This window comes from Podarcis filfolensis (assembly GCF_964270895.1).
Source record: "Podarcis filfolensis genome assembly, chromosome: 7".
NCBI lineage: Eukaryota > Metazoa > Chordata > Lepidosauria > Squamata > Lacertidae > Podarcis > Podarcis filfolensis.
In genome coordinates, this window is record NC_139603.1 from 55,480,277 (window position 1) to 55,504,289 (window position 24,013).

At 38.6% G+C, this 24,013-nt stretch overlaps 1 protein-coding gene across 3 annotated transcripts in view; it reads left to right on the forward strand.

The window, feature by feature from the left end:
* The window catches only part of CHD7 (chromodomain helicase DNA binding protein 7), a 141,804-nt gene that overhangs the window by 92,558 nt on the left and 25,233 nt on the right, over positions 1-24,013 (forward strand). For all 3 annotated transcript variants that reach the window (XM_083622814.1, XM_083622816.1, XM_083622815.1), the window contains exons 8-20: positions 1,129-1,184; positions 4,201-4,315; positions 8,692-8,775; positions 9,978-10,115; positions 10,211-10,332; positions 10,767-11,010; positions 11,886-12,062; positions 12,744-12,887; positions 15,128-15,383; positions 21,050-21,260; positions 22,142-22,337; positions 22,537-22,704; positions 23,172-23,351. In XM_083622814.1, coding sequence (XP_083478940.1) covers positions 1,129-1,184; positions 4,201-4,315; positions 8,692-8,775; positions 9,978-10,115; positions 10,211-10,332; positions 10,767-11,010; positions 11,886-12,062; positions 12,744-12,887; positions 15,128-15,383; positions 21,050-21,260; positions 22,142-22,337; positions 22,537-22,704; positions 23,172-23,351 — 2,091 coding nt within the window. The remainder of the gene's footprint in view (positions 1-1,128; positions 1,185-4,200; positions 4,316-8,691; positions 8,776-9,977; positions 10,116-10,210; positions 10,333-10,766; positions 11,011-11,885; positions 12,063-12,743; positions 12,888-15,127; positions 15,384-21,049; positions 21,261-22,141; positions 22,338-22,536; positions 22,705-23,171; positions 23,352-24,013) is intronic.

Genomic DNA, 24,013 nt, shown 5'->3' on the forward strand with positions numbered 1-24,013 from the left:
GAAGTTGAACAGAATCTGTTCTGGAAGTCTGTTCAACTTCCAAAACATTTGGAAACCAAAGTGTGGCTTCTGATTGGCTGCAGGAAGCTCCTGCAGCCAATCGGAAGCCGCGGAAGCCCCATTGGACGTTTGGCTGCCAAAAGAACACTTGTAAACTGGAACACTCACTTCTGGGTTTTGATCGTTTGGGAGCTGATTTGCTCAGGAACCAAGGTGTTTCAGATCCAAGGTACGACTGTACTGGGTTGGGTTTACACAATGGAACAAATAATGGTTGATCTAAACAAACCATACCTTAGCATTATGTGGAAAGCAGGCCAGACTTCAGGATGAAATTATACCTTAAACTGTATCAAAATCTGAGGTTTTCTTTCTGGGTTTTTTAAAAAAAATGTTGAAGTTGCAGAACATGCCACACAGCCTGCATAAATTTATTTTATTGACACTTAGTATTGCTTTAAGATTTTTTGTCACAGTTTTAGCCTTATTAAATGTTATATTTTGGGCATTAATTTAATTTGGCTGCTCTGCATGCAAGGTTACTTGTCAGGATGAATTTAATTGCACCGTTGAGTAAAACTAACATCATGAACAATAACATGTTAAAACCTCTATTAGAAGTGAAAGGTTCAGTTTCATACAGTTTCTTATTATCAGTGCTAACAATATGGAAGTATAAACGCTGTTAAAACACTACTTGAACATGTTACAAAAACCACAATATAAAGTTGCCAGGCACCAGCCAAAAATAATACATATGGCATTCACGAGTGCAGTTGCTAATTGGCTGCTGCCTGAGAAAATGGTACACTTGGCTTCTCCTTAACACTGTTGGTTTGGCTGGAAGCCAGAGTTGGGGTCAGCTTGTTGTGAATGAAGCTGCATGCGGTTAGGGAGGAGTTAAAATGATTCATGTCTTGGGTGTTGTAATAAGTAGTGCAGAATGTTCATGGGCAGACAGATGTAGAAAACCCTTTACCTATATCATTCTTCCCCTTTTCTTTAAAAAAAATGCCATACAATAAACCTTCCTATTGTTAAATTCCAATCTGTGTTGCATTATATATAAGTTGGAGGTGATATCTTATAGCAGAGTTCATAATTAACATCGTGAGTATCTTTTTACAGATGGAGAATGGAGAGGAAGTAGAAACTGAAGAATTCTATGTAAAATACAAAAACTTGTAAGTAAGCAATAACTTCAAAATTACTTGAAGTACAGTCAACTCCCACCTTACACACATTTAACTTGTGCAAATTCAGCTTTATGTGCTTGGCCAGAAAAAACCCAAAAATAAATAAAAAGGGACAGGCATCCAGGAACAGAATGTCAGCAAGCTAATTGCCATTGCACTCACCTTGGAGAGCATTCATAGGTTCAGGGAGAATGTTCAGTAGCCTTGGAAGAGTACATGCAGCCTTGGGAGAGTATTAAGAGTCACAAGTGGAGTGTGTTTTTTCTGTATGTGAGTTTGGCTTTACACGCTATTCCTGGAACGTAACCCCAACGTAAGTTGAGAGTCGACCTTGTATTTTAATTTAATCTATCATTGCCATCTAACATAACTGTTGCTACTGTGCAAACCTTAATCACGAAAGAGTAAACACATTTTTTCACCCATTCAGTTTAGAATTACTGATCTTAATTTTTTTGTCATCATTTTTCTTTGTAGCATTTTTAGGTAAGAAATTAATTTTTTATTTCCATTTTTTAAAAGTGTTTTTGTTCAAGGCTAGTGCTTCTGCTATGACTTGCAGAGACAAAATTTGGGTAGGGCTCATCACCACTTTACAAAGGTTCACAAGGAAGTGGGTGTAAGCATCAAGAGATGCACATTCTAATGGCAGAGGAGACCAGACCAATAGTACATTTGCTAAGCTAGTTGTGTAGTTAACTAGTTGTGGCAGAATAAGGTAGGGATATACCTCCATCCACATTCTGTTTCAGCTAGTCATGTAACTGAATGCAGCTGGAGCAGGATTGACTTAGAGATCTTGCTCTGCAGCACTAGTGCAGTGGACAATGATCTCACCAGTTTAATGATGCAATACAAGGATCACTGTCTGGTTGCCTGGGATGTAGTCCACCTCTATTTCCCCCTCCTATTAAGGGTGTGGGTCATCAGAAGGCTTTGTTTACATTTAGTGGTTACGACTCATAGCCAAATGTGATTGACTGTTCAGTGCCTTGATGTTGCAATGTTCATTACATGATCCTCATTAGCTAGGTTGACTACTAAAGTTGCACTTTTCGAAAGCCTACTTTTCACCTAAAGAAAAAAAATCACAAAAAGGCAACATGGCATTGGTTTTCTTTGTTTTTGAAAGTTATACCCCACTGTTAAGGCAGGATAGTTTACAAACAGATGTAATTAAAATACAATAAAAATAAAATATCAATACAAGTCATTAAAGTAAGAATGAAACGTGGCAGCTCATAATAAGATTAAAAGGCTGTTAAATGACATTAAAACATGGGTTGTTATGACTCCATACTCATCTTTTATTATTTGAATTTATTTAAAGCAACTTGCAAATTAAAATTATAATAGAGCAGCATGTTCCAAAATTGGGCTTACAGTCAGTCACAACTCAGGCAGTTCACACAACACATACTAGATATACTACAGCAAAAGTTGTAAAATCAGATTAAAATAAATTTGTTTACAAATATTGAAAAGAACTTTAATTCTGTTGAAATACTTAGTCTCTTTGATTTCCGTGGGACAAGGCAAATTAACTTTTGTTGGATTATACTTTTTGTCACAACAGTCACAGGAATTGTCTGTTGTTGTGCAGGCTTTACAGTACTTTTCTCTGCACAGACTTATGCCTGTGGAAGATCAGTGCTGTTTCATGAACAAAAATGTATACTGTGAGCTAATTCAATCATGAAGATGGTGATGATGATGATTTATTTGTACCCCGCCAGAGCTGGGCTCAGGGCAGCTAACATCACAAAACTAACACAGTATACAAAGAACATAAGAACATAAAAACAGGCAATCAAATAATTAAAATACATCTTTAAATTAGTTCAGAGCAAATTAAAATCTGGACAGATGGCAGTCCACGGGTAAAATTGAGAGTGGTTAATATTCTCCAGGGCCAACTGTTACCACTGGTCTTTAAAGGACCTGTGAGTAGGCTAGGAGGCCTCTTTAATGCTTGTTCTTATACAGAAAGAAAAGAATCAGGCTGAACCCTGACCAAAGGCCTGGCGGAACAGCTCCGTCTTGCAGGCCCTGCAGAAAGATGTCAAATCCCACAGGGCCCTGGTCTCTTGCGTTCCACCAGGCTAGGGCCATGGCTGAAAAGGCCCTGGCTCTGGTTGAGGCCAGTCTAATCTCCCTGGGGCCTGGGATCTTCAGGGTGTTATTATTTGCAGACCTTAAGGTCCTCCATGGGGCATAACAGGAGAGGCGGTCCCGTACGTATGAGGGTCCTAAGCCATATAGCACCTTATACCTGATCCTGTACTCCACCGGAGCCAGCGCAGCTGGTATAGCACCAGATTAATGTGCTCCCATGGCGAGGACCCCCGTGAGGAGTCTCGCCGTGGCATTCTGCACCTGCTGGAGTTTCTGGGTCAGTTTCAAGGGCAGCCCCACGTAGAGTGAGTTACAATAATCAAGCCTGGAGGTGACTGTTGCATAGATCACAGTGGCGAGGTCAGGGTGAGAGAGATAAGGGACCAACTGCTTAGCTTGGCGGAGATGAAAAAATGCCGCCTTTGTTGTAGCTGTAACCTGCGCCTCCATGGAAAGGGAGCCGTCTCTTGGCGGAAGGCGCTGGCATAATTGCGCCCCCGCAAGGGATGGGATTTGCCCCCCCAACCCCATATAGTCCTGACCCAGCCAAAGGACCTTGTCTTTGAAGGATTTAACTTCAACCGGCTCCCACGTAGCCATCCAGCCACAGCTTCCAAACATCAGATCAGTGAGTCTAGGGCCGATGATCATCATCATCATTCAGAATGAGTAAAAGAGGAAGACTCCTTGACCCAGTTCATCTATATTCAAATGTGTGTGTTGTGTTTTTTCTCAGAAATTAAATAAGGATGCTTTAAAATGGAGTTATTGTGTCCTAATTTGTACACAATTATTTTTCATAAATATCAAGCTGTGACTAAGTGCTTAATAGCTGGAAAACTAGGATATTGCATGTTTGAATTTGTGTTTTCTTCCATTTATCTTTTAGCTCTTACCTTCACTGTCAATGGGCATCTGTGGAAGTATTGGACAAAGACAGGAGAATTCAGCAAAAGATTAAGAGATTTAAGGCAAAGCAGGGGCAGAATAAGTTCCTTTCAGAGGTATGTTGGTTTTATTGTTTTAAATTCAGTCTTGCAACTAAGCCCCAAAGGTTACTGACTAGCATTTTAAAAAAAAAAGAAAAACCCAGCCTGGTAGGATCTGGCAGTGTAAGGACAGGGAGCTGCAACATGCAAAGGAGAGAGCTTCCCTCCTTGGGTAGTACGCCGGGTGAAGAGGAGGGATGGAGTACTTTGTTCCTTCATGTACCTGCATTCAGTTCCTTGGCATCGATGGCTACTAGCTGAGCGCTTAAATACAAGGCTGTTTTAGTGATGTACTTTACATTTGCATAATTCTTCAAACCTGGTGACAGTTATTTGCGTCTCTGTCGTCTCGGTGCTATGTACTGAATGCTCAGTTGCTCTTGAAGACTGTTTGAAAGCTTCAGCTGGTTCAGAATGTGAAGGCCCACTAGATATTAGGGGAAGCTTTTAGGAACATATTACAGTGGTACCTCAGGTTACATACGCTTCAGGTTACAGACTCCGCTAACCCAGAAATAGTGCTTCAGGTTAAGAACTTTGCTTCAGGATGAGAACAGAAATTGTGCTCCGGCAGTGCAGCAGCAGCAGGAGGCCCCATTAGCTAAAGTGGTGCTTCAGGTTAAGAACAGTTTCAGGTTAAGTACGGACCTCCAGAACGAATTAAGTACTTAACCTGAGGTACCACTGTATACTAGTTGTCAGATGTCTTCTTGCCTCCTTGTTCATTTTTTTGCTGCAAAAATACAAAGAATTGGTTTTAACCTAGAACCTTCAACAGTTTAGGCCCAATGTACCACAGAGATGGTAAACTCCCATCGTTACTTTAATGATGCCACATATACACTGATTTTAGAGCACTGACATTCTTGATGGGTGACTTTCAGTAATGGAACTGTCCCCATTACATGTTCACTAACCCATGCCTGTACGCTTTTTGGATACTTTGGGGCCTAGTCAGGCTGGCAATCAAGGTTTGCAGTTAAGTCTGTATGCAAAGTGGGGAAGTTTTCTGATACTTTGCTACCAGTGAAATTTTACTGGTTTGCAAGTGGGGTTGGAGTTGCTTTGGATACTGGTCTGGACCTTCAGAATTGGGCAAGCTGTAACGTTGAATTAATTCTATGCAATCCATATGTTCCTTTCTTCCTTTATGAAATATTCTGATTGCAGAGACTTAGGCACTGTATGTTTGCCTTTTTGTTTTGTTTCCCCCTCTAATAAATTACACACGGCATACTTCAGTAAACAGGATGCTGCTTGTTCATTTCCAGAAATGTTTGTGCTATTGTGGTTATAATGTTTTAATGGTTACAGCGATGTTTTGACCTAGGGTTTATATTTGCTTTTAGTTATTAATCTCTGTACAAATTAAGAGAACAGCATCAACTTAGAGATGGAAATGTTGGAATGTTAAGGTTCTCATACAGATAATTACAAACTTTCGGTATTATAGCTACGGCTTTTGCCAGATTCACATTTTGCGTTGTGTAAATTAGCTTCATCTGGGTTATCTTCTGGCCTTTCTCTCTTGTGTATTAATTTTGCCTACCCTTCTGATGGCTTAAAGTTACATCTGCACTAAGCATGAGGGTTTGCAACCCTCGCTTCAGACCCTCATTAAATGAGACACTGGTTGCTAATAACCATAGTTAGAGGAAGAGGGGCTAAGGGTATATATAACCCCAGTCTGCTCTGAATTTCTTAACCATTGTTACATCTGCACCATGGAATCATTTACCCCAGGCATTGCCAACTTTCTGGACCCATGCAAATTTGTTGTAGGCATCACTCATCCCACACTGCAACCAAACACACACTTATCTGCTCCACCCTGCCCCACATTAGGTTTGAAGAAAGTGCTTTGGCCTGTAATGAGAGTAGAGTGGTATGAAAGCAAATGATAAGGAGTTAATGCTTTCTTCCCAGCTGCACTCTCCATGAAGATCTCCACTGCCACCCATTAGGCTTGAAAACAGTTCTCCCCTTATTGCAGTTAGGCTTGAAAGAAGATATAAAGCCTTCTACTGAAACCAATAGGACACTTCTTAGAGGCTTAATCCAGTGCAAGGAATTTTTGGTTGGGAGACGGTACAGTCACAGCTGGGGAGGGTTAAAGCTTCCCTTTCCTTCTGACGTACCTTGAAATTAACCCTCCCTGTTGAAATTAAACCTAATATGGTAGCCAATACAGGGCTTCTTTCAAGCCTAATTGCAATGCAGTGGATCAAGGCTGAGGAGCAGAGTGAGCCCTTCTCCAGCTGTGGCCACTCCTGAAATTGGTCTCTGCACCACAGTTAGTTTTGAAAAAAAGGCTTTTCTCAGATAACATTTTTCAAGCCAAATTGCACTCAAAAGGGGGGCAAGGTGTAACAGGTCGTCTCAGTGATACCAGGTAGGGCTTTGGTAGGCCCCAAATTGGCAATCCCCTTAATTTTACCCATTTAAACAAAGAGGTTTTATTTTTTATTCTTTTCTTTCTCACATTATGTATTGTAAATTGTGGGTAATTATTCAGATATGACATGCGAGTGTGGTGTTTGGAAATCTGTCATCTACATTTCATGCTTTTAAACTGTGTGAGAAACGTTAATAAACAAGCAGAGTGGATACATTTTAGAATCAAAACAGTTAAAAACCATCATATAAACAAATTACTATAATAATAATGCATAGTATTTTTTATATAGAGTTGGATCCAAAGTTCCATGTCAGATGCTCCTACTGGTGAATATTTTCCCCCCGTATCATTTCTGCACTCAGGGCTTTAAAGGTCACCACCTTTCATTCGTTTTCTAAAAGGGGGGAGCGTCACTGTCGCTTTAAATTGGGACTTGATATGCAGTGGCAACCAGTGCAACCAGTACAATACAAGTTTGATATGACATCTTTCCCTGCCTGAAAGAGGTGCATATTCTCCTAACTAGCTTTGACACATCAAAACAGACTTATGTCCTACTTATTGATAGCCCAGAAAAGTGCACCCTTTTCACGACTGGGCAAGAAAGATGAAATTGATTGAAATAAACAGGTTCAGATAGTGCCTGATTTTGTATTTAGTTGTGACCCTTGAGCCATGCTGAAATCATGCAATTTTCTCCACAAGTAGCTAGCAAATTCACCACAGTGGACTGATTAAATTTTTGGTGGAGACAGTCCAGATTTAAAAGGCCATTCACCATCCAAAATAGCTCAGCTGGATAGAACTTTGCAGAGGCACTGGCAGCTGAGAAAAAAGGGATTTCTTCTCAACTGTAGTGATATAATCCTTTAAAAGGGATCTAGGCCATAATTTTTCAGATTTGGCATGAATCAAGAGCATCTGTACTCTAGGCCTCTCTGTTTCATGCACCTTGGGTCCCCTGTAAAGCAGCATAGTGACGAAGTGGAGGGAGGAGAGGATGTGTTGAGAGACAAAATCACAGATGAGCCAGGCTAGCTGACAGGGTAGCTGCCCAAAGCTAGTGGGCAAAGACCTCAAAGACACCTGGTTCTTTTCATCTGGAGACAGAGCCTCCCAACTAGTTCTGATGGGCAAGGAATGGGTAGAATCTCTTTTGGGGGGAGACAGGAATTCTCACAGTGATACTAGTGTCATATAAATACTACCAACAACTACAACTACTGGTTCCAGGCCAGTTATTTGTTCAATACCAGTGTTACTGTGGAGCCATGACATGCTTATCCCGAAGAACTGTGCATGTATTTCAGTAATCCTTAGCCACGTAGCTTAGGTCAATATTATATTCCCATGTTGCAGATGAGAATATCTTAGGTTAAATAGTGTATTTTGAGGTGAAGTGAGAATTGGACCAGGGGCTTCGTGGCCCACACTCTTAGAAACCACAGTATACCAGCTCTCAGGGATTACTTGAGCACACATCATAAATAGGAAACTTACTGATAAGATAGAGAAGGAGAAAAGAGTGAGAATTTTGCAGTGGTCTTTTTATTTACTTGTTCAGGAATAATAATCTATTTTATACAGCAATTATGCAACTTCTGTACTTGCGTTTTTATGTCACTTAGCATACATGGCTCTAGTTTTTTTTTACTGCAAGCTGCAATCTTCAAGAATTCTAAATGCATTGCATGCTATAAGCCTTTTCGATTGCTCATTAGTGAATTGTAATTTCACACTTCATTTAAAATATTCTTAAACATTCTCTCACAGTAAAAGGTTTCACACAGTAATTAAGAGGCCCAGTTAACAAAGTCTGAGAAGTCTGATTCCCTCACGGGGAGCAATCTTACTGAATTGTTGCATTTCAATTAACATGTTGACATTTGTCAAATATACATTACGTATTACTGTGGCCCCCATTTTTTTTTCCTGAGAATATTTGCTAATAGAAATTTCTGATATTCTATTTATGCTTTTCCCTCTTAAACAGATAGACGATGAACTTTTTAATCCCGATTATGTTGAAGTTGATCGAATAATGGATATTTCACATAGCAAAGATGATAATGGAGAGGTAAGAGAACCTGACAGAAGTGTGTATTTATGAAGTATCTCTGTCGAACTAATATTAGCAAGATGACATGCTTTAGTTTAGCTTGTTGTTGATAGATGTTGCCATGTTGGTCACAGAGATTGATATACTTAATGGGCTTTGTTAGTGTATGGGTATAGAAGTCTAAATTATAGAGAAGCATTCAGCTTGAAAACATCCGTTTCTTTGCTAGTCAAAACATTGCCTTACCTACTTATTTATATTACATTTAATAGTGGTGATAAGAATATGCCAAGAGAGAAAGCAGAATATATGTTTTTATGGGGACTAGAAACAGAGGAAGACTGTTTCAATCTGAGCACTGTTTTTTCTGTCTTGTGGCACTGATCTTTCTAGTTATAGGATTTCATAATTACATTTTTTTGCAATAATAGTATTGCATGTCTTACTTGAATATTTTTGCTCTTTAGCTTATAAAAATTAAGTTTGACAAGGTGAATCTCATTTTGCTAATGAACTACATGTGGCAATATATTAAAGTACCAAATATTATCAAATTTAGAAATAGCCCTAATTTTCCTATTTAGTGTTGTTCTCGTTTGTTAATCAATGCAAGCATTTCTTCAAGTCCTGCATTATATGGTAGCCAAGTAATTGTTAAAATAAATGTCAATTTCATCATCATGGTATGTAGATGCCAGTTAAGCAGTCTTTTGGCAATGAACTAAATATTTTGTTATTCCTTTATAACCACTTTCCTTGAGCTGCATCTCTTCAAAGAAACTCTAGTGGGTTATTTTAAATAGAAGAGCAAGTGGTTTTATAAAGGAACTGTTAACCTTTCTTTATCACTGTTTATTTAAAACTGTCATAAATCAACAGCTGTCATCTTAATTATTTTAAGTTGCCTGCTGGGAAATTTTTGCTTATAAATTTGTGGGGAAATCTTGTAACTATTTGTATGGATTTTCTTCAAAAATATTTTTGTTTTGCAGTGAAAAAATTATAATATAATAAAAATGTTGCAGTTTCATGATGAAATACTAATAATGTGTCAACATATCAGCCACTTTGTTGTTGAACTGTTTTTGTCACTGGTAAAATGTTAATAAAATGCATTGAAATAAGTCTTATTGTAAATCTTGTTCGGTCTGCAAAGTTCCAGTATAGTTATGCTTTGTTTCTCACTTAATCTCATTTTTGTTTCCTAATTAAAAACAAAGCCTGTGACTCATTATTTGGTGAAATGGTGTTCACTTCCATATGAAGACAGCACATGGGAATTAAAGCAAGACATAGACCAAGCTAAAATAGAAGAATTCGAGAAGCTTATGTCCAGGCAGCCAGAAACAGAACGTGTGGTAAGATTTGGCTCTGAATAGATGATGTTACTTAAAAATAACATAATAATGTGGTTTTTGTAAATCACTAATGTGTTTTGCTGTATTTGAAACAGGAGCGACCTCCTGCTGATGACTGGAAGAAGTCAGAAAGTTCCAGGGAATATAAAAACAACAACAAACTCAGGGAATACCAGTTGGAAGGAGTAAACTGGCTTCTTTTCAATTGGTACAACACGTACGTGTTACAACTTCTTTGTAAAAGAAGAGAATGAATAGCTTAATTGTTGAAGTTTAACATATACCACTATTTTAAAATGTGATTATTTTAAATGTCCCAGCTATATAAAATAGCAAATTTTATGATGGAATATGTGTGTGTGTCTTTTGCATGCTCATATAAAATCTTGAGATTATTTTAAAAACATACTTATAGTAACAACTTCCTTATTTTGAAAGAATAGTATTCTTTCCACATTCAAATAAGCAAAGCGCTTGCATTGTGGGAGTTCCATTTTTTTGAGAACTTAACATTATTTTTTTATTTTATGATGGAATATATGTGTGTGTTTTTAACACTTGATTAGAAGCTGCCCAGAGTGGCTGGGGAAACTCAGCCAGATGGGCGGGGTATAAATAATAAATTATTATTATTATTATTATTTATTCCAGGCGAAACTGCATTTTAGCAGATGAAATGGGATTGGGAAAGACGATCCAATCTATTACATTTCTCTATGAGATATATTTAAAAGGAATCCATGGTCCTTTTTTGGTTATTGCCCCATTGTCCACAATCCCCAACTGGGAAAGGGAATTCCGTACCTGGACAGAGTTGAATGTTGTTGTATATCATGGGAGTCAAGCCAGTCGAAAGACCATTCAGTTGTATGAAATGTATTTCAAAGACCCACAGGTAAATGTTTCTACTCTAATAATAACATATGACTTCTTTCTTGTATACTTTATTCTGGATCATTATCCTCTATTATTTAAGGTAGACATGGGCAGCCCTCTACCTTATTGTATGAGGCCTTGGTTGTGCCCCCTATTTCATCCTTTCTATTATCCATTCTCTCTGCCCCACTTTGTGATGGGGGGGCGGACAGAGAGTTGCATGTATGAGCTCAGCCATGGAGCATGGCAGCAAGAGCAGCGTAGCATTCTTCAGAAAGGTGCTCTAACCATACATCCCATATTCAGGCCTCCCATATTCAGGCTCATGTGTGTGCCTACCTCTCCGCTTTCCATAGCCTCTCTGAACCACACCTCTGGGTGCTGCACATAACAGCACAAATTGCCACTTGGCAAAGAAGGCAGACATGGCACAGTGAGCCAGGAGGACAGAGAGCCCAGAAGAAGGCAGGCATGAGCAGGGGAGTGGTTAGAACAAGCTCATACCTCTTCTGCTTCTGCAGATTTTAGCTCATGTCTCTTGTCTCTTCTCTAGTTCCAAACCTATTCTATCTATGCCATGTTCTTACGGATTCTTTGAAAGTGTCCACCCTTCTCAGCTCATTTGCCTGAGGTGCTCCAGCATTGCATAGTTCCGTTGCAGTACAGTGTCCTGTTTCTCAGTGAGGTCCAGCATTCAGCATATTCTGTTCATTCCAAATAACATACTCTTGCGTCTGCACTTGAGCTTAGTCAAAAGACCGAAAAGCATCAATCAGTAACACATGAATATATTTTGGTAGATGATAATAGGTAATTTTGGTAGATGATAATAGGTAATAGGTTGATTCATTTTCAGTGTTGTGTAACCTGATAGAATACTTTCTGTACTTTTAGGGTCGTGCAGTTAAGGGGTCATACAAATTTCATGCCATCATCACTACATTTGAAATGATTTTGACTGATTGTCCTGAGCTCCGTAACATTCCATGGCGCTGTGTAGTAATCGATGAAGCTCACAGGCTGAAAAACAGAAACTGCAAACTGTTGGAAGGGCTCAAGATGATGGACCTGGTGAGTACTGATACTCTCAAAGCTCCAAGAGATGTCCGTACAGACCATCCCATTAATCCAATGGAAAAGCGGGTTTATGTTTCAGATGGCTTTACTTCTCTTCTCTTTTTCAATATAAAATTATGAAAATGCAGAGATCAATTAACAAAAATCCCTTTTCATTTAACATGTTGTGTTAAGAGCTTTCCGTGCTCACTCAAGCTCCAAAATGCTGTGAAATTGCAGCTTGTAAGGGTCAAAAATGCATTATTTAGGCAATATGGATATGCTATGGTATCCTATATTGTGATTAGTTCAAGCTTCACCACTACCTTAGAGGTGGATGACTGTCAGTGACAGATGAGTAGACCTGTCACAGATTTGTGTGTTCACTGGAATAGAAATATGGAGTCTACGCAACTGAAGCTACCATTCCATGCTACAAGCACCCAGCTGACAACCTAAACCATTCACACAGAATGATAAAATCTAGAAGAGAAATTGAAGGTCATCTGGTCCAACAGCCTACCACAAATAAAGCATTTTATTAAAGCTTCTGGAATTGGAAAATATGAAATATATGCATAGATTATAAATACAGCCTAATAATTTTAGGATAGAAACTAGAAAACTTATCTTGGAAGAATATGCAGCTTCAGAGTTCAGGATTGTAGACTATTCCAGAGTCTTTGTTTCTTGCAGGAACACAAAGTGCTTCTTACAGGTACTCCATTACAAAACACTGTTGAGGAGCTCTTCAGCTTGCTTCATTTCTTGGAACCAACTCGTTTTCCTTCAGAAACCACTTTCATGCAAGAGTTTGGTGATCTGAAAACTGAAGAACAGGTAAATCACCCAGTATTAATTTACTTTACTATATGGAACAATTGCTGATTGCTGCAAAACTTGTGTGACTTTAAGCTTCTTCTCCCACATGATCACTTACACAGTGGGGGACAAAGCCCTCCTGGCAACCCCTGAAACAGTCACTGGTCCAGAGTGGTGGTGGACTGAGTGAAGCATGCCAGAGGGTAAATATCCTCTGAAGGCTGACTAAATTTCTGGTGTTCAGTTTGTAGGCTGAGGATGCCTCAGCATGCTTAGCTAATCTCAAGTACTTGAGCCTGAGACTCATTCCAGAGGAAAGGAAGTAGTATTTGAACATGACTTATCTATGCAGAGTATGATACTGAGACGAAAAACAAATCAATTAACTTGTGAAAAAAGAAATACAACTTTTAAAAATGTCAAGGAAATTCTCGATAAAAGTGAACAATCTGCATAACATTTCTCTTTGGCTTTTATTTTGGAATACTAAGATCCGCCTGTGGTTGTTGTTCTTGTTGTAAAAAAACTGAAATCTAAATAGAAATAAAGCAAATTAAAAACCAAGAACCAGTTTTTATTAAGAACTAAGAACAGGAGACCAAGTAGTCAAGTTGCAGCTTCAACTGGAGGATATACTCTGTGGGTCGTGTATCAAATAAGATTGAATTCAGGTGACCTTTGCCATTGATTAGTGCTTTTCCTGTTGCTTTCTGGAGGTGCCAGCAGTTATAGCAGGTAGCCAGTAGAAGCTTTTCTGTTCTCTATATTTGCCCTTGACCTCTGCAAGACTAGGGGGAAGCACGCTTCACTGCTGACCTTGCTAACAAATTAAACCATAATGAAAAGAGGAAAAAAAGACCTTCCACCTGCAATGAGACATTCTTAGCTGTGTGTCCCCAACCCTTTGTTTTAATGTATCTATATGGTTGGTTTGTTTGTTTGTTTGTTTGTTTGTTTGTTTGTTTGTTTGTTAGTAAGTCACTTTGGGTTGCCTTGGGCAAGATAAATTGACTAATAAATTGTAATAAATGCTAACAATTTCAGTATCTTACATTCCAATATAGTAAACAATTATGCAGACCTATGCAGAATAATATTACATATTTACTTGTTTATTTGCACATAATAACTAACATTGTGACCTATTTGTAATTCATAGAACTTGCTTCCACATAACATGCTTACATAAGAGAGAGAACAAAATTAAGATCTAGAAGTTAGAAAATCTTTCCTGTGCAATCATGTTTAATAGCACAGCATTATATCTGCACAATGGTTACCTTTAAAAGCAAGGCTAGAAACTGTTATGCAAACCCTCCTTTAAGCTAGTCAGAGTTAGCACCCATGTAAATGTGACACTCGCCATAATTAGTGCGTACCAGGGGCTAAAATTCCTGCCAGGAATCTTTCTTGTGGCTGTATACAGGGGACTAAACAATACATAAAGTGTACCTTCCATAGATTCACAATCATTTATACAGGAATGTCATTTGACTAGAATGTTTTTATGTGTTCCTTTCAGAATTTCAGCTGTTCCTGTTGCAATTACTTGTAGAGCCATAAATTCCTTTCTTAATTACCTAAATGTTAAATCATACAAATAGGTTTCTGATTGATTATAGAATGTAAAGAAAGGGTACCACAGAAAAAGTGTTATTAATTATATGTAACAAGTGTGACTGAATTTGCATAGACAAGGAAAGAAAGGAAGGAAGATGATAATTTGAGGCAACTGTACACTCCCAGTCTTCTAATCTTAGTTAGGAGATGAATCATTAATCAAACTAATAACAAGTAGTGCAAAGTTTAAGTATCATATGAAAAGTTGAGGAAGGCATTAACAAGTGAAGTTTACCAAAATTATGAATAGTGCAAGGTATTGGAGTTGCTAATAACGTTTTAATTTATTGGTGTATTATCCAAGGTCACATCAGTACAGTTCCTAGAGTTCCATCATGGAAGACAGGCAGGAAATCTATAAACAAGTGGTGGGCCATGAGCATACTTGAAAGTTGTTGCTTATATTCTGACACTGCCCTCTGCCTATAGTGAAGCCATTGGTGTCAGCACAGGACACTGTCTTTAGCAGTACATCTCCCTTGCTATATGACAAAAAGTTATAAATGTTGTGGTCCATCTGGCTCCCACTGTCTCAACTTTCTGATACCACAAAGAATATTTACACTGTGGGGATAGAACCAAAATATAAAAGAGTATGCAAGATTATTATTTTAAACTTCATTCATTTATTTAACTAGGTGCAAAAACTCCAAGCTATCTTGAAACCAATGATGTTGAGACGACTCAAAGAAGATGTTGAAAAGAACCTTGCACCCAAGGAGGAAACCATAATTGAAGTTGAATTGACAAATATTCAGAAGAAATACTACAGAGCCATTCTTGAAAAGAATTTTACTTTTTTGTCAAAAGGTGGTGGTCAAGCGAATGTACCTAATCTCTTAAACACTATGATGGAATTAAGAAAATGCTGCAATCATCCATACCTTATCAATGGTAGGACTGACTTTTTTTAAAAAAAGAAAATGAGGGGAGTTTGGCATGTGTGAAAGCGTTTTTCAGTTGAGCTGAATATATTTTGCTAAATTTTCCTTTTGCATTTTAGACCAGAGTATCAGGACCTAGGCTCCTCTAACTCTCAAAACAATAAAAGGGTAATAGGACAGGAATGAATTCTCAGAGCTCTAGGCAGCAGCAATAATTTCTAGCTATGTGAGATTGATTAGATCTACTGCAATTTACATGCACGTCCTCATGCATTGGAAACTATGACTGCACTGAGGCAGGACTCTGTGGTGTCCTAGGAAATGCTGTGTGGCTTCTTTGTGACATGATGTTCAGTGATGGAGAAAAGGACAACCCCGTCTGTTCAGTTATGACAGAAACAGCATAGCAGTTGAGAGACTCACCTTTCCTCTTCCAGTACTGGGAAAAATTCAGCCTTCACCACCATAGCTAACAATCTACCACAGCTAGCCATCGGTGGCTACCATCCTGATCCTATTGGTATTGTGGTTGCAGGTGTCAGGATCCCATTTCACTTCGATGTCCAGCTAGCTTCCCACAGCAAGTGCAACACTTAACTCAATATTTGCCTTGCTGCGCTCCCTCTTAGAGGCTGCAGTCATTGAGTGGAATTTCTCTGTTTCTACTGCAGAAGTGAGCTGCATTCTACACTGGGAACTGAGTCAGGGTGACAGCAGACTGGGATTGTGCCCAGGATAGATAGGAAAAAAAGCAGACATACTTTAGCAGAGAGCGTGGAAAATACTGACATTACTATTGAGGCTGGGAGGCTGCAGAGATCATGCCTGGTCAGTATACATTCTGTGTATGGACTGGAAATACAATTCCTCTTTACTGCAGTTTTGCAGTGTAAAATACATTGTGCAAAGAATTGTAGGGTTATGGTGATAGAATAAACAATGGGGAAATCCCCACAGACCATTCAGGTTTAGGATGTAGCAGCCATCCTTAAATCTTCCCATGAATAGAGGATTTGAAGGTCTTTTAACGTATGAACCATTCATCAGGCACACAACCTCCAAATGGGACTACTCTCTTAGCAGCTTAAACAGCCCTTGCTGGGGGTGGGAAGTGCTTTTATTGTCTAGTCCCAATTAACTACCCACTATGATTTTTTTTTGTTTTAAAGAAAAGATTCAGGGGTGGGGTGTCACATCCCTGATTCCAATTTCCTTTTCTCCATTCAGACCTAGAATGAAGGGAGGCACATGGTAGGCTAGCCAGCATACTGAAGTTTTGTGCTTATGCTCAGCCTTCATGCTGTTCGTACTCTTGGATTTGGTTTTACCCCTTATTTAATTTTTTTAGCCAATATTTTAGTATTTGCCTGCCTAGTGCTACCCAGTAAATTATATGTTTGAGCAAAGATTTAAATCCTTGTTCCTGCCTTGCTCACTGGCCATTTAAAGAGTTTGATATGGTACAATAATAGAAACAATATTTCAAAAACCTGTATACCATTTAATCACATTCCTCCCTAAGTGAGCTGTATATGCAAGCTACCCTTGCTGCTCAGCTGTTACTAATTCCATCAGAGTTGTAGGGGAGGGAAGGAAACACTTTCTCTGAGCTATGAAATGTTTTTTATCCCTCTGTAGGCTGAGGGTTCCTGAGGTATGAGTTTTATAGCCTGTTGCAAGTGGCATAAGTCTCGCTCTGAAGCTTGACTGAACCCGGTTAGAGCACATAATCGTACCTACTATGTGGCAGTGCAGGCTACGAAGAAGTCTCATTTTTCAGCATGCATTGCAGCCTCTAGTAGCTGGCCAGTGGAGTTTTTGGGGACAGTCTGGAGCTTACTGACTCCCACTGTGGGAAAGAAACCTCTGGAGCATTCGAGGACCCACTGTGACCAACCGGCAACACACTTTGAGGTAGCTCAACTTCAGAGTGATCTTGACTCTGCACTTCCTGCAGCCCCAGTTGAAGTACTCAGTGCCAGAATTGATAATGTGTTGTGGGATTGGTTTCAGTTTATACAGTCAGCTGATGTGGACAAGGTGCTGGCAGCAATATGTTTTCAACCATGTGCCCTCTTGACCCCTGTCCCTCCTGTCTTATTAAATCTGGTCTGACTGGTTGGGTACAGAGAGTGGCTAATGTTTCACTGCGTGAGTGAATAATCCCTTCTGCCTTGAAAGAGGTGGTGGCATGGCCGCTTCTAAAGAAACCAGCTCTGGACCCCTTGGACCCGGAATGGGGTTGCACATTCACAGTCTGGAGGTACTTCTGGAGGCAGCTTGTCACTGGAAGCTAAAAGCACCTTTACCAGCTGTCACTGGTATGACAGCTAGGGCCGTTTATGGGGTGCAGGATCTTGGCTACAGTACTTCCGACATTGCTTACTTCAAGTTTGGATTACTGCAGTGTGCTCTGTGTGGGGCTTCCCTTGTGCTTGTGCAGAAAGGTATAGTTAGTGCAGAACGATGCAACATGATTGCTGACAAGAGTGAGACCCTGTCAGCATATAACACCTCTGCTCAGAGACCCGTACTAGTTGCTGATCTTCAACCAGGCCAAGTTCAAGATGTTACTATAAATATATAAAGCCCTTAACAACTTGGGAGCAGGTCCCTTATGAGATCATTTTACCCTACAAATGCCCACCCAACCGCTTCTATCTGCAGAACTGGCACTGTTGCAGGTGCCACATAATACTTGTTCTGCACTTACAAGAAATTGATCTTTAGTGTGGCAGCACCTATGCTTTGAAACTCCCTGTCTATTGGTGTCAGGCAGACACCTTTACTGTACTCTTTTTGGTGCCTGCTAAAAAGCTTTTTTTTTTTTTTAATGCAGCCCTATCCAGATATGTAGAAGCTGTCGTGGGTTTTAATCTGTTTTTAGCTTATTGTTCATTTCAGTTGTTTTTGAAAGTTGTAAATACTTGCTTTTACTGTTTTTAACTGGTCATTTTATTGTTTTTATTCTTTTCATAAACTGCTTTGAAGTTTTATTACCATTAAACAGTATATGAATGTTCTGCAATTAAATAAATAAATAAAATTGCCTTGCTGCTCAGCTGGCTAGTAACACCTTGTCTGAGTTATAAAATATTTTTATCCCTCCATAGGCTGCGGATACCTGAGGTATAATAGCTTTATAGTTATTGTACATTTAAAATGCTCAAAAACTCAATATTAAGGAGTTTGGTTTGTTGCTTATTTAAATGGATTATCCCTGCTTTAAAAACCTTGTTGTTGAAGGACAATTTTTTGGATGTGTTTTCTGTATCTAAACCTTCCGCCCAGTTACATTAAAACCTCAAAAATTGGTTGTAATAGCGCAAGTGGTACTAGGACTGTATGTGAGAGATCCAAATAGAAAATAGGAACATGTTGGCAGCTGATCTTCTAAAACTTATTTTGACAAAGTTAATTTAACTAAGCTGATAAAAGTCCTGCTGTCAGTGTTCCATGTCAGAAGATGCGCACATACACTTAAATGTGGCAAAATAAAAGATCATAGCATAAATGTTCTTTATATTTATGTTTCCACCACATAACTTGCTATGTTTGCAAATGAAATGCATGTTTGTACATGCTTTGTGCTAATGTTTTAGTCTTAATTACTACTTATCAGATGTAAATAAGATGCGAGTCCTCCAGTTCCACTAGAGAAGAGGGAGTTTCATACTTGTAACACATTCTTGCTTTCCATAAGTTTGTGTGTTCATGTTTATCTTGTTGATTGATAATTAACATATTTATATGCAGTTGCTTTGTTTCTTAAAGAAGCATGTTACTATCATAGCAAAGCTTATCTGATCAACTGTGTTAGCCACCCCTGCTATAAAAGTTAATGGCTGGAAAATTGTCAGAATTAAATATTGAGTCAGTAGTGTGAGATGCTCAATGTGAAGCTGACTTTTTACAAGGCAGTACTTTCTAGACATATGAGGACACCTGAACAATCAGAGGAAGATTTTGCTGTGTCTTTTTTACATGATATAGACAATTATAGCTGAAGATACTTGGTTGGTTCACCTTATTTCATCTTAGACTCTTAGCAAGTTACTATAATTTGTGTATGATTTGAACCAGTCAGACAGGCTAGAGCACAGGATAGTCATAGCAACCCTCTGGTGTGTATATGCTTCTGCAGAGCCAGAGTGGTGAGTGGCTAGTATGTTGGAAACCCAGATTCAAATCCTTGCTCAACGCAAGACATTATCTCTCACTCAGTTGTCATTCTAAATGCCTCTGAGGAAAGGAAACATGTAAATACTAAAACCGGCAGTACAGTTTGGGACATAAATAATTTCCTGCATTTTTACTGCAAGAGTCTCTGGCATGTCTTAAGTAGGAGTACCTGAAAGTAATCACTTCTTTTACTTATATCCTCTCTACTGAAGTTGGCAAGACTGTTTGGCAAAGCATCCTCCATAACAATATTTTAGGAATTATGGAGACTAGTTCTTTCCCCTTAGAGGCACAATATGGCCTAGCTGCCACCGTGCGTCATAAACTTCAGTGTACTTTGTTGGTAGAATGTGGTGGTATTACTCTGGCTTTAAAAAGGTGTTGCTTTGTAACTCTTAAGGAAAGGTAGCTTAGTGATAGAGTACCTGTCATTCATGCAAAGCACCAAATTCAGTCTTTGGCATCTCCAGGTAAGACTGGGAAAGATTTTTCTTTAAAAACCTGAAGAGTCACTGCCAGTCAGTGTTGAGCCAGATAGTCTGACTTCATATAAGACTGATTTCTATGTTTTATGTACTGATCAGAAACTTCGTTAACACCACATGTGTGTTTTCATTGAAATAGGATACAAACTGAGCAACATCAGCACAACTGTCTACAGTGCTAATGAACATGAAACACGGGCAGGAAATAGTCAGAAAATGGGTTGTTACTTTGTTACTTCATGTTTGATCCAACTGTCAGGCAATCCCTGCTGGAAAGGTGATAGTGCCTGTTTGGACCAAAAGTGGACCCATGGCTATTGGACAATGCTGCCACTAAAGACTTGGCATTAACATTAGAATGCATAGTATTTCGGGGGGTCTCCCCTGAAATTTTTTAATAAATGTCCCTTTGGAAGGGGTCATAAGTGTTTCTGTTAGGACCCCCTAATAACCAAGCACACCAAATTTATGTACACGGCTTGTTCCTCACTTTGTAAGCTAACAAGTGTCCATTTTGCCTCACACCAATCTTTGTCTTGTAAAAATTTGGGACATTTAAATTAGAATGTGTTTATCATCAGAATACTGCTACCGGAATGAATTATTACTATAGCACTTTGACTGTTAATACTGATAGGTTTCTAAGACCCTTTTTGAAAAAGGATTGGCTTTGCCATTACGTCTTTCAACCTAGCTGTTAGATATTGTCTTTATATCCTTAATTTACTAATTAATTAATTATTCAATCACTCCTTGCCCCCTAATTTGTTATGACTTCTGGCTTGGCACCTCTTTGTTGTTGTGAAACTTGTTTGCTGGAAGCTTTTGGGTTCATTGTTCATTTGTGCTTCCATATTTTCCATGTTATTTTTAGCTAAGCAAATGCAGCTATGTAAATATTTCTTCACTTATAAAATCCATAGACATTGTATAGGGAGCTGGAAACAGGCTCGTAGTTTTATTAATAAAACCTTTAGAGTATTCACATATTGCTGTCCAATCTCTGCAGGTGCTGAAGAGAAAATTTTGGAAGAGTTTAAAGAAACACACAATCCTGACTCTCCAGATTTTCAGCTCCAGGCAATGATCCAGGCTGCTGGCAAGCTAGTACTGATTGACAAGTTGCTGCCAAAACTGAAGGCTGGTGGCCACAGGGTGCTTATCTTTTCCCAGATGGTGCGCTGCTTGGACATACTGGAAGACTACCTCATTCAAAGACGGTGAGAAAAATATAATCCAATTCTAGGAAATAGCAGTTATTCAACATGCTATCAAGTATTTAACCTGTATTGCAAAATGTGGAAACAATGAAACAGGCGCTTAACATCATGAAATGGGAAAGTGGATAAGTATAGCAATAATTGTTCTGTTGGTTGTAACCTTTCACAATCATAACAGACCACCATTATATTCATGGTTAGGCTTGACAACACTTTTAGAATAACTGGTTCACATTATGAATAGGATAAAAATGTGTTTTCTACTAAATACATATTCTGTAGTAAATATTACTCACAAGCTAACCAAGCTAATACAAAAATATTCTGTACCTTTATTCTTCTGCTGCCTCTTAATGCAGGCTGAAATATTAAAACAGAGCAAGAAATCAATAGCTTGATTATTTTCATAACCAAGTTATTTTGTTAACTTGCATTCCCCCTGCTTTCAGGAAAATGCAAGATTGTTGTCAATGTGATTTTGAAATCAAGTTTGAAAACAAGGGAAACATTTGCTAAAGGCAGAAAATGGGAGTGAATTCTATCTCCTCTTTATATTTGCTTTCCTTTACACTCTACCATTTGAGCCTGGGCTGGTTGGCACTCATCTGTCTCAGCAGACAGGAAAAGAGGGTGCCTTCAGGGGTGAAGTCAAACTATTGGAGAGTTACAGAGCCTGCTGTGACTGTAGAGACTGATATGAGAGAGACATGTTTTGTTGCAACTGGGGCAGCAAGATTTAAAAGTTATGGGGTGAGGAGCACAACTATAAATATTGTACTTGTTTAAGTACATAATGTTGATTCCCCCCCCTAAATTTTTTGCATAGATACTCGCCTTGTTTTTAGGTTCTGCTTGTAATACAGTACTGCTCTTTTTCCCAGGTATCCATATGAGCGAATTGATGGAAGAGTAAGAGGCAACCTACGTCAAGCAGCCATTGACAGGTTTTCCAGACCTGATTCTGACAGATTTGTTTTTCTATTGTGTACAAGAGCTGGGGGGTTGGGCATTAATCTTACTGCCGCTGATACCTGCATCATCTTTGATTCAGACTGGAACCCTCAAAATGATCTTCAGGTATTATTGAAAGTGTCAACTGACAACCTTTTATCTTACTGCTGTCTAGAAAGGAGTAGTCTCTTGAGAAATATTATAAATTTGCAATATACACAAATAGTTTCTTTTAAGATTTTATTTGAATTAAGAATTGTTCTAAGGCTTATACATGCTGCTTTTCTACAAACTGAAACATGGTAACCATTCCATATTTTTCCAGGCTCAAGCTCGATGTCACAGGATAGGACAGAGCAAGTCAGTGAAAATCTACAGGTTGATAACAAGAAATTCTTATGAAAGAGAAATGTTTGACAAAGCAAGTTTGAAACTTGGTCTTGATAAGGCTGTTCTTCAGTCCATGAGTGGAAGAGAGAACGCTACAAATGGGGTAAGAACAGTATTCATATATTCATTCAAAAGCCACTTAAATTTGCAGTGTACTTTCCATATATTCTAGTTTCATCGAAGAGCTTGAGTTGTGCACATACTTTTATTATTTTTGTAAACCGCTTTGAGGTTTTTTCTTACAATCAAGCAGAATATAAATTTTATGAAATAAAAAAACGAGACATGATGTATTTTTACATTTAATGTACTTTTTAAAAAAAATGTGAAAAGCATCCGTTGGGAGGGCTGATTATTACTGGGATCGTGGCACGCAGAGCTTCAATATTCCTCCTAAACTGTGTTCTAGTTTTGTCTCCCCATCCCAAAAGAAGACTGTTAGAAGTCTTTTCTTTGAATTTAGTAAACATTTCTTCTTCTTCTTTTTTTTTTTTTTTGGTGGAGAAAGCTGATTGTAAACTGTTTAACATAATTTTAACAAGAGCTATTTCTTTTGCACACATATTACAGGTACAGCAACTATCTAAAAAAGAGATAGAAGATCTTTTGAGGAAAGGCGCGTATGGTGCTCTAATGGATGAAGAGGATGAAGGTTCCAAATTCTGCGAGGAGGATATAGATCAGATTCTTTTGAGGCGAACACACACAATCACTATTGAGTCTGAGGGCAAAGGCTCTACATTTGCAAAGGTGAGCATTAACATTTATGGGGTTGTTTTTTGTATAAATGGAAACGTACATTGAGTGATCTTTTGTCTCTTGGTGTGCCTCTTTATAGCTTAAGACCCTTATATCCCACAAGGCAAGCAGGACCTAAGGAGTCACTATGCCAAAATATATTCCAAAATTTTCCTTAGTCCTGCACAAGTGTGTGTTGACACAAATGCAGCCTCAAAATCATGCTCTTTGTATGTCTGTGAGCCCCACAGAAGACAGTTTGAAAATTTCAAAAGAACATAAAAAGGTCTTGACAGACTAATTCTTCTCTTACTTTCTTTAAAAAAAAATTATATACCACCTAAATGTAAAAATAGATAAATTTCAAAGCAGTTTACAGATTTCAAAGCAGTTTAGATTTCAGATCTAAAGCTGACACAAATGGCCGTAGAGAATATGTGTTTTGGTTATTGGAGCACTTAACCCCAGTCTTCCTGGCATATCAGCAGTGAGTATTGATGGCAGTTGCAGACAGGAGTGTAGTCTGTTGCATCTTAAAACTAGATGGAAAGTGGAGATGGGCCTAGAGCTTGCACACCCTTATTGCAAAGTTCTTTGTACAGATAAGCAGTAGCAATTCATAGAGGCTTAAAATGTGTCTCCATCAATGGTTTATAGAGAAGGCTACAACCCTT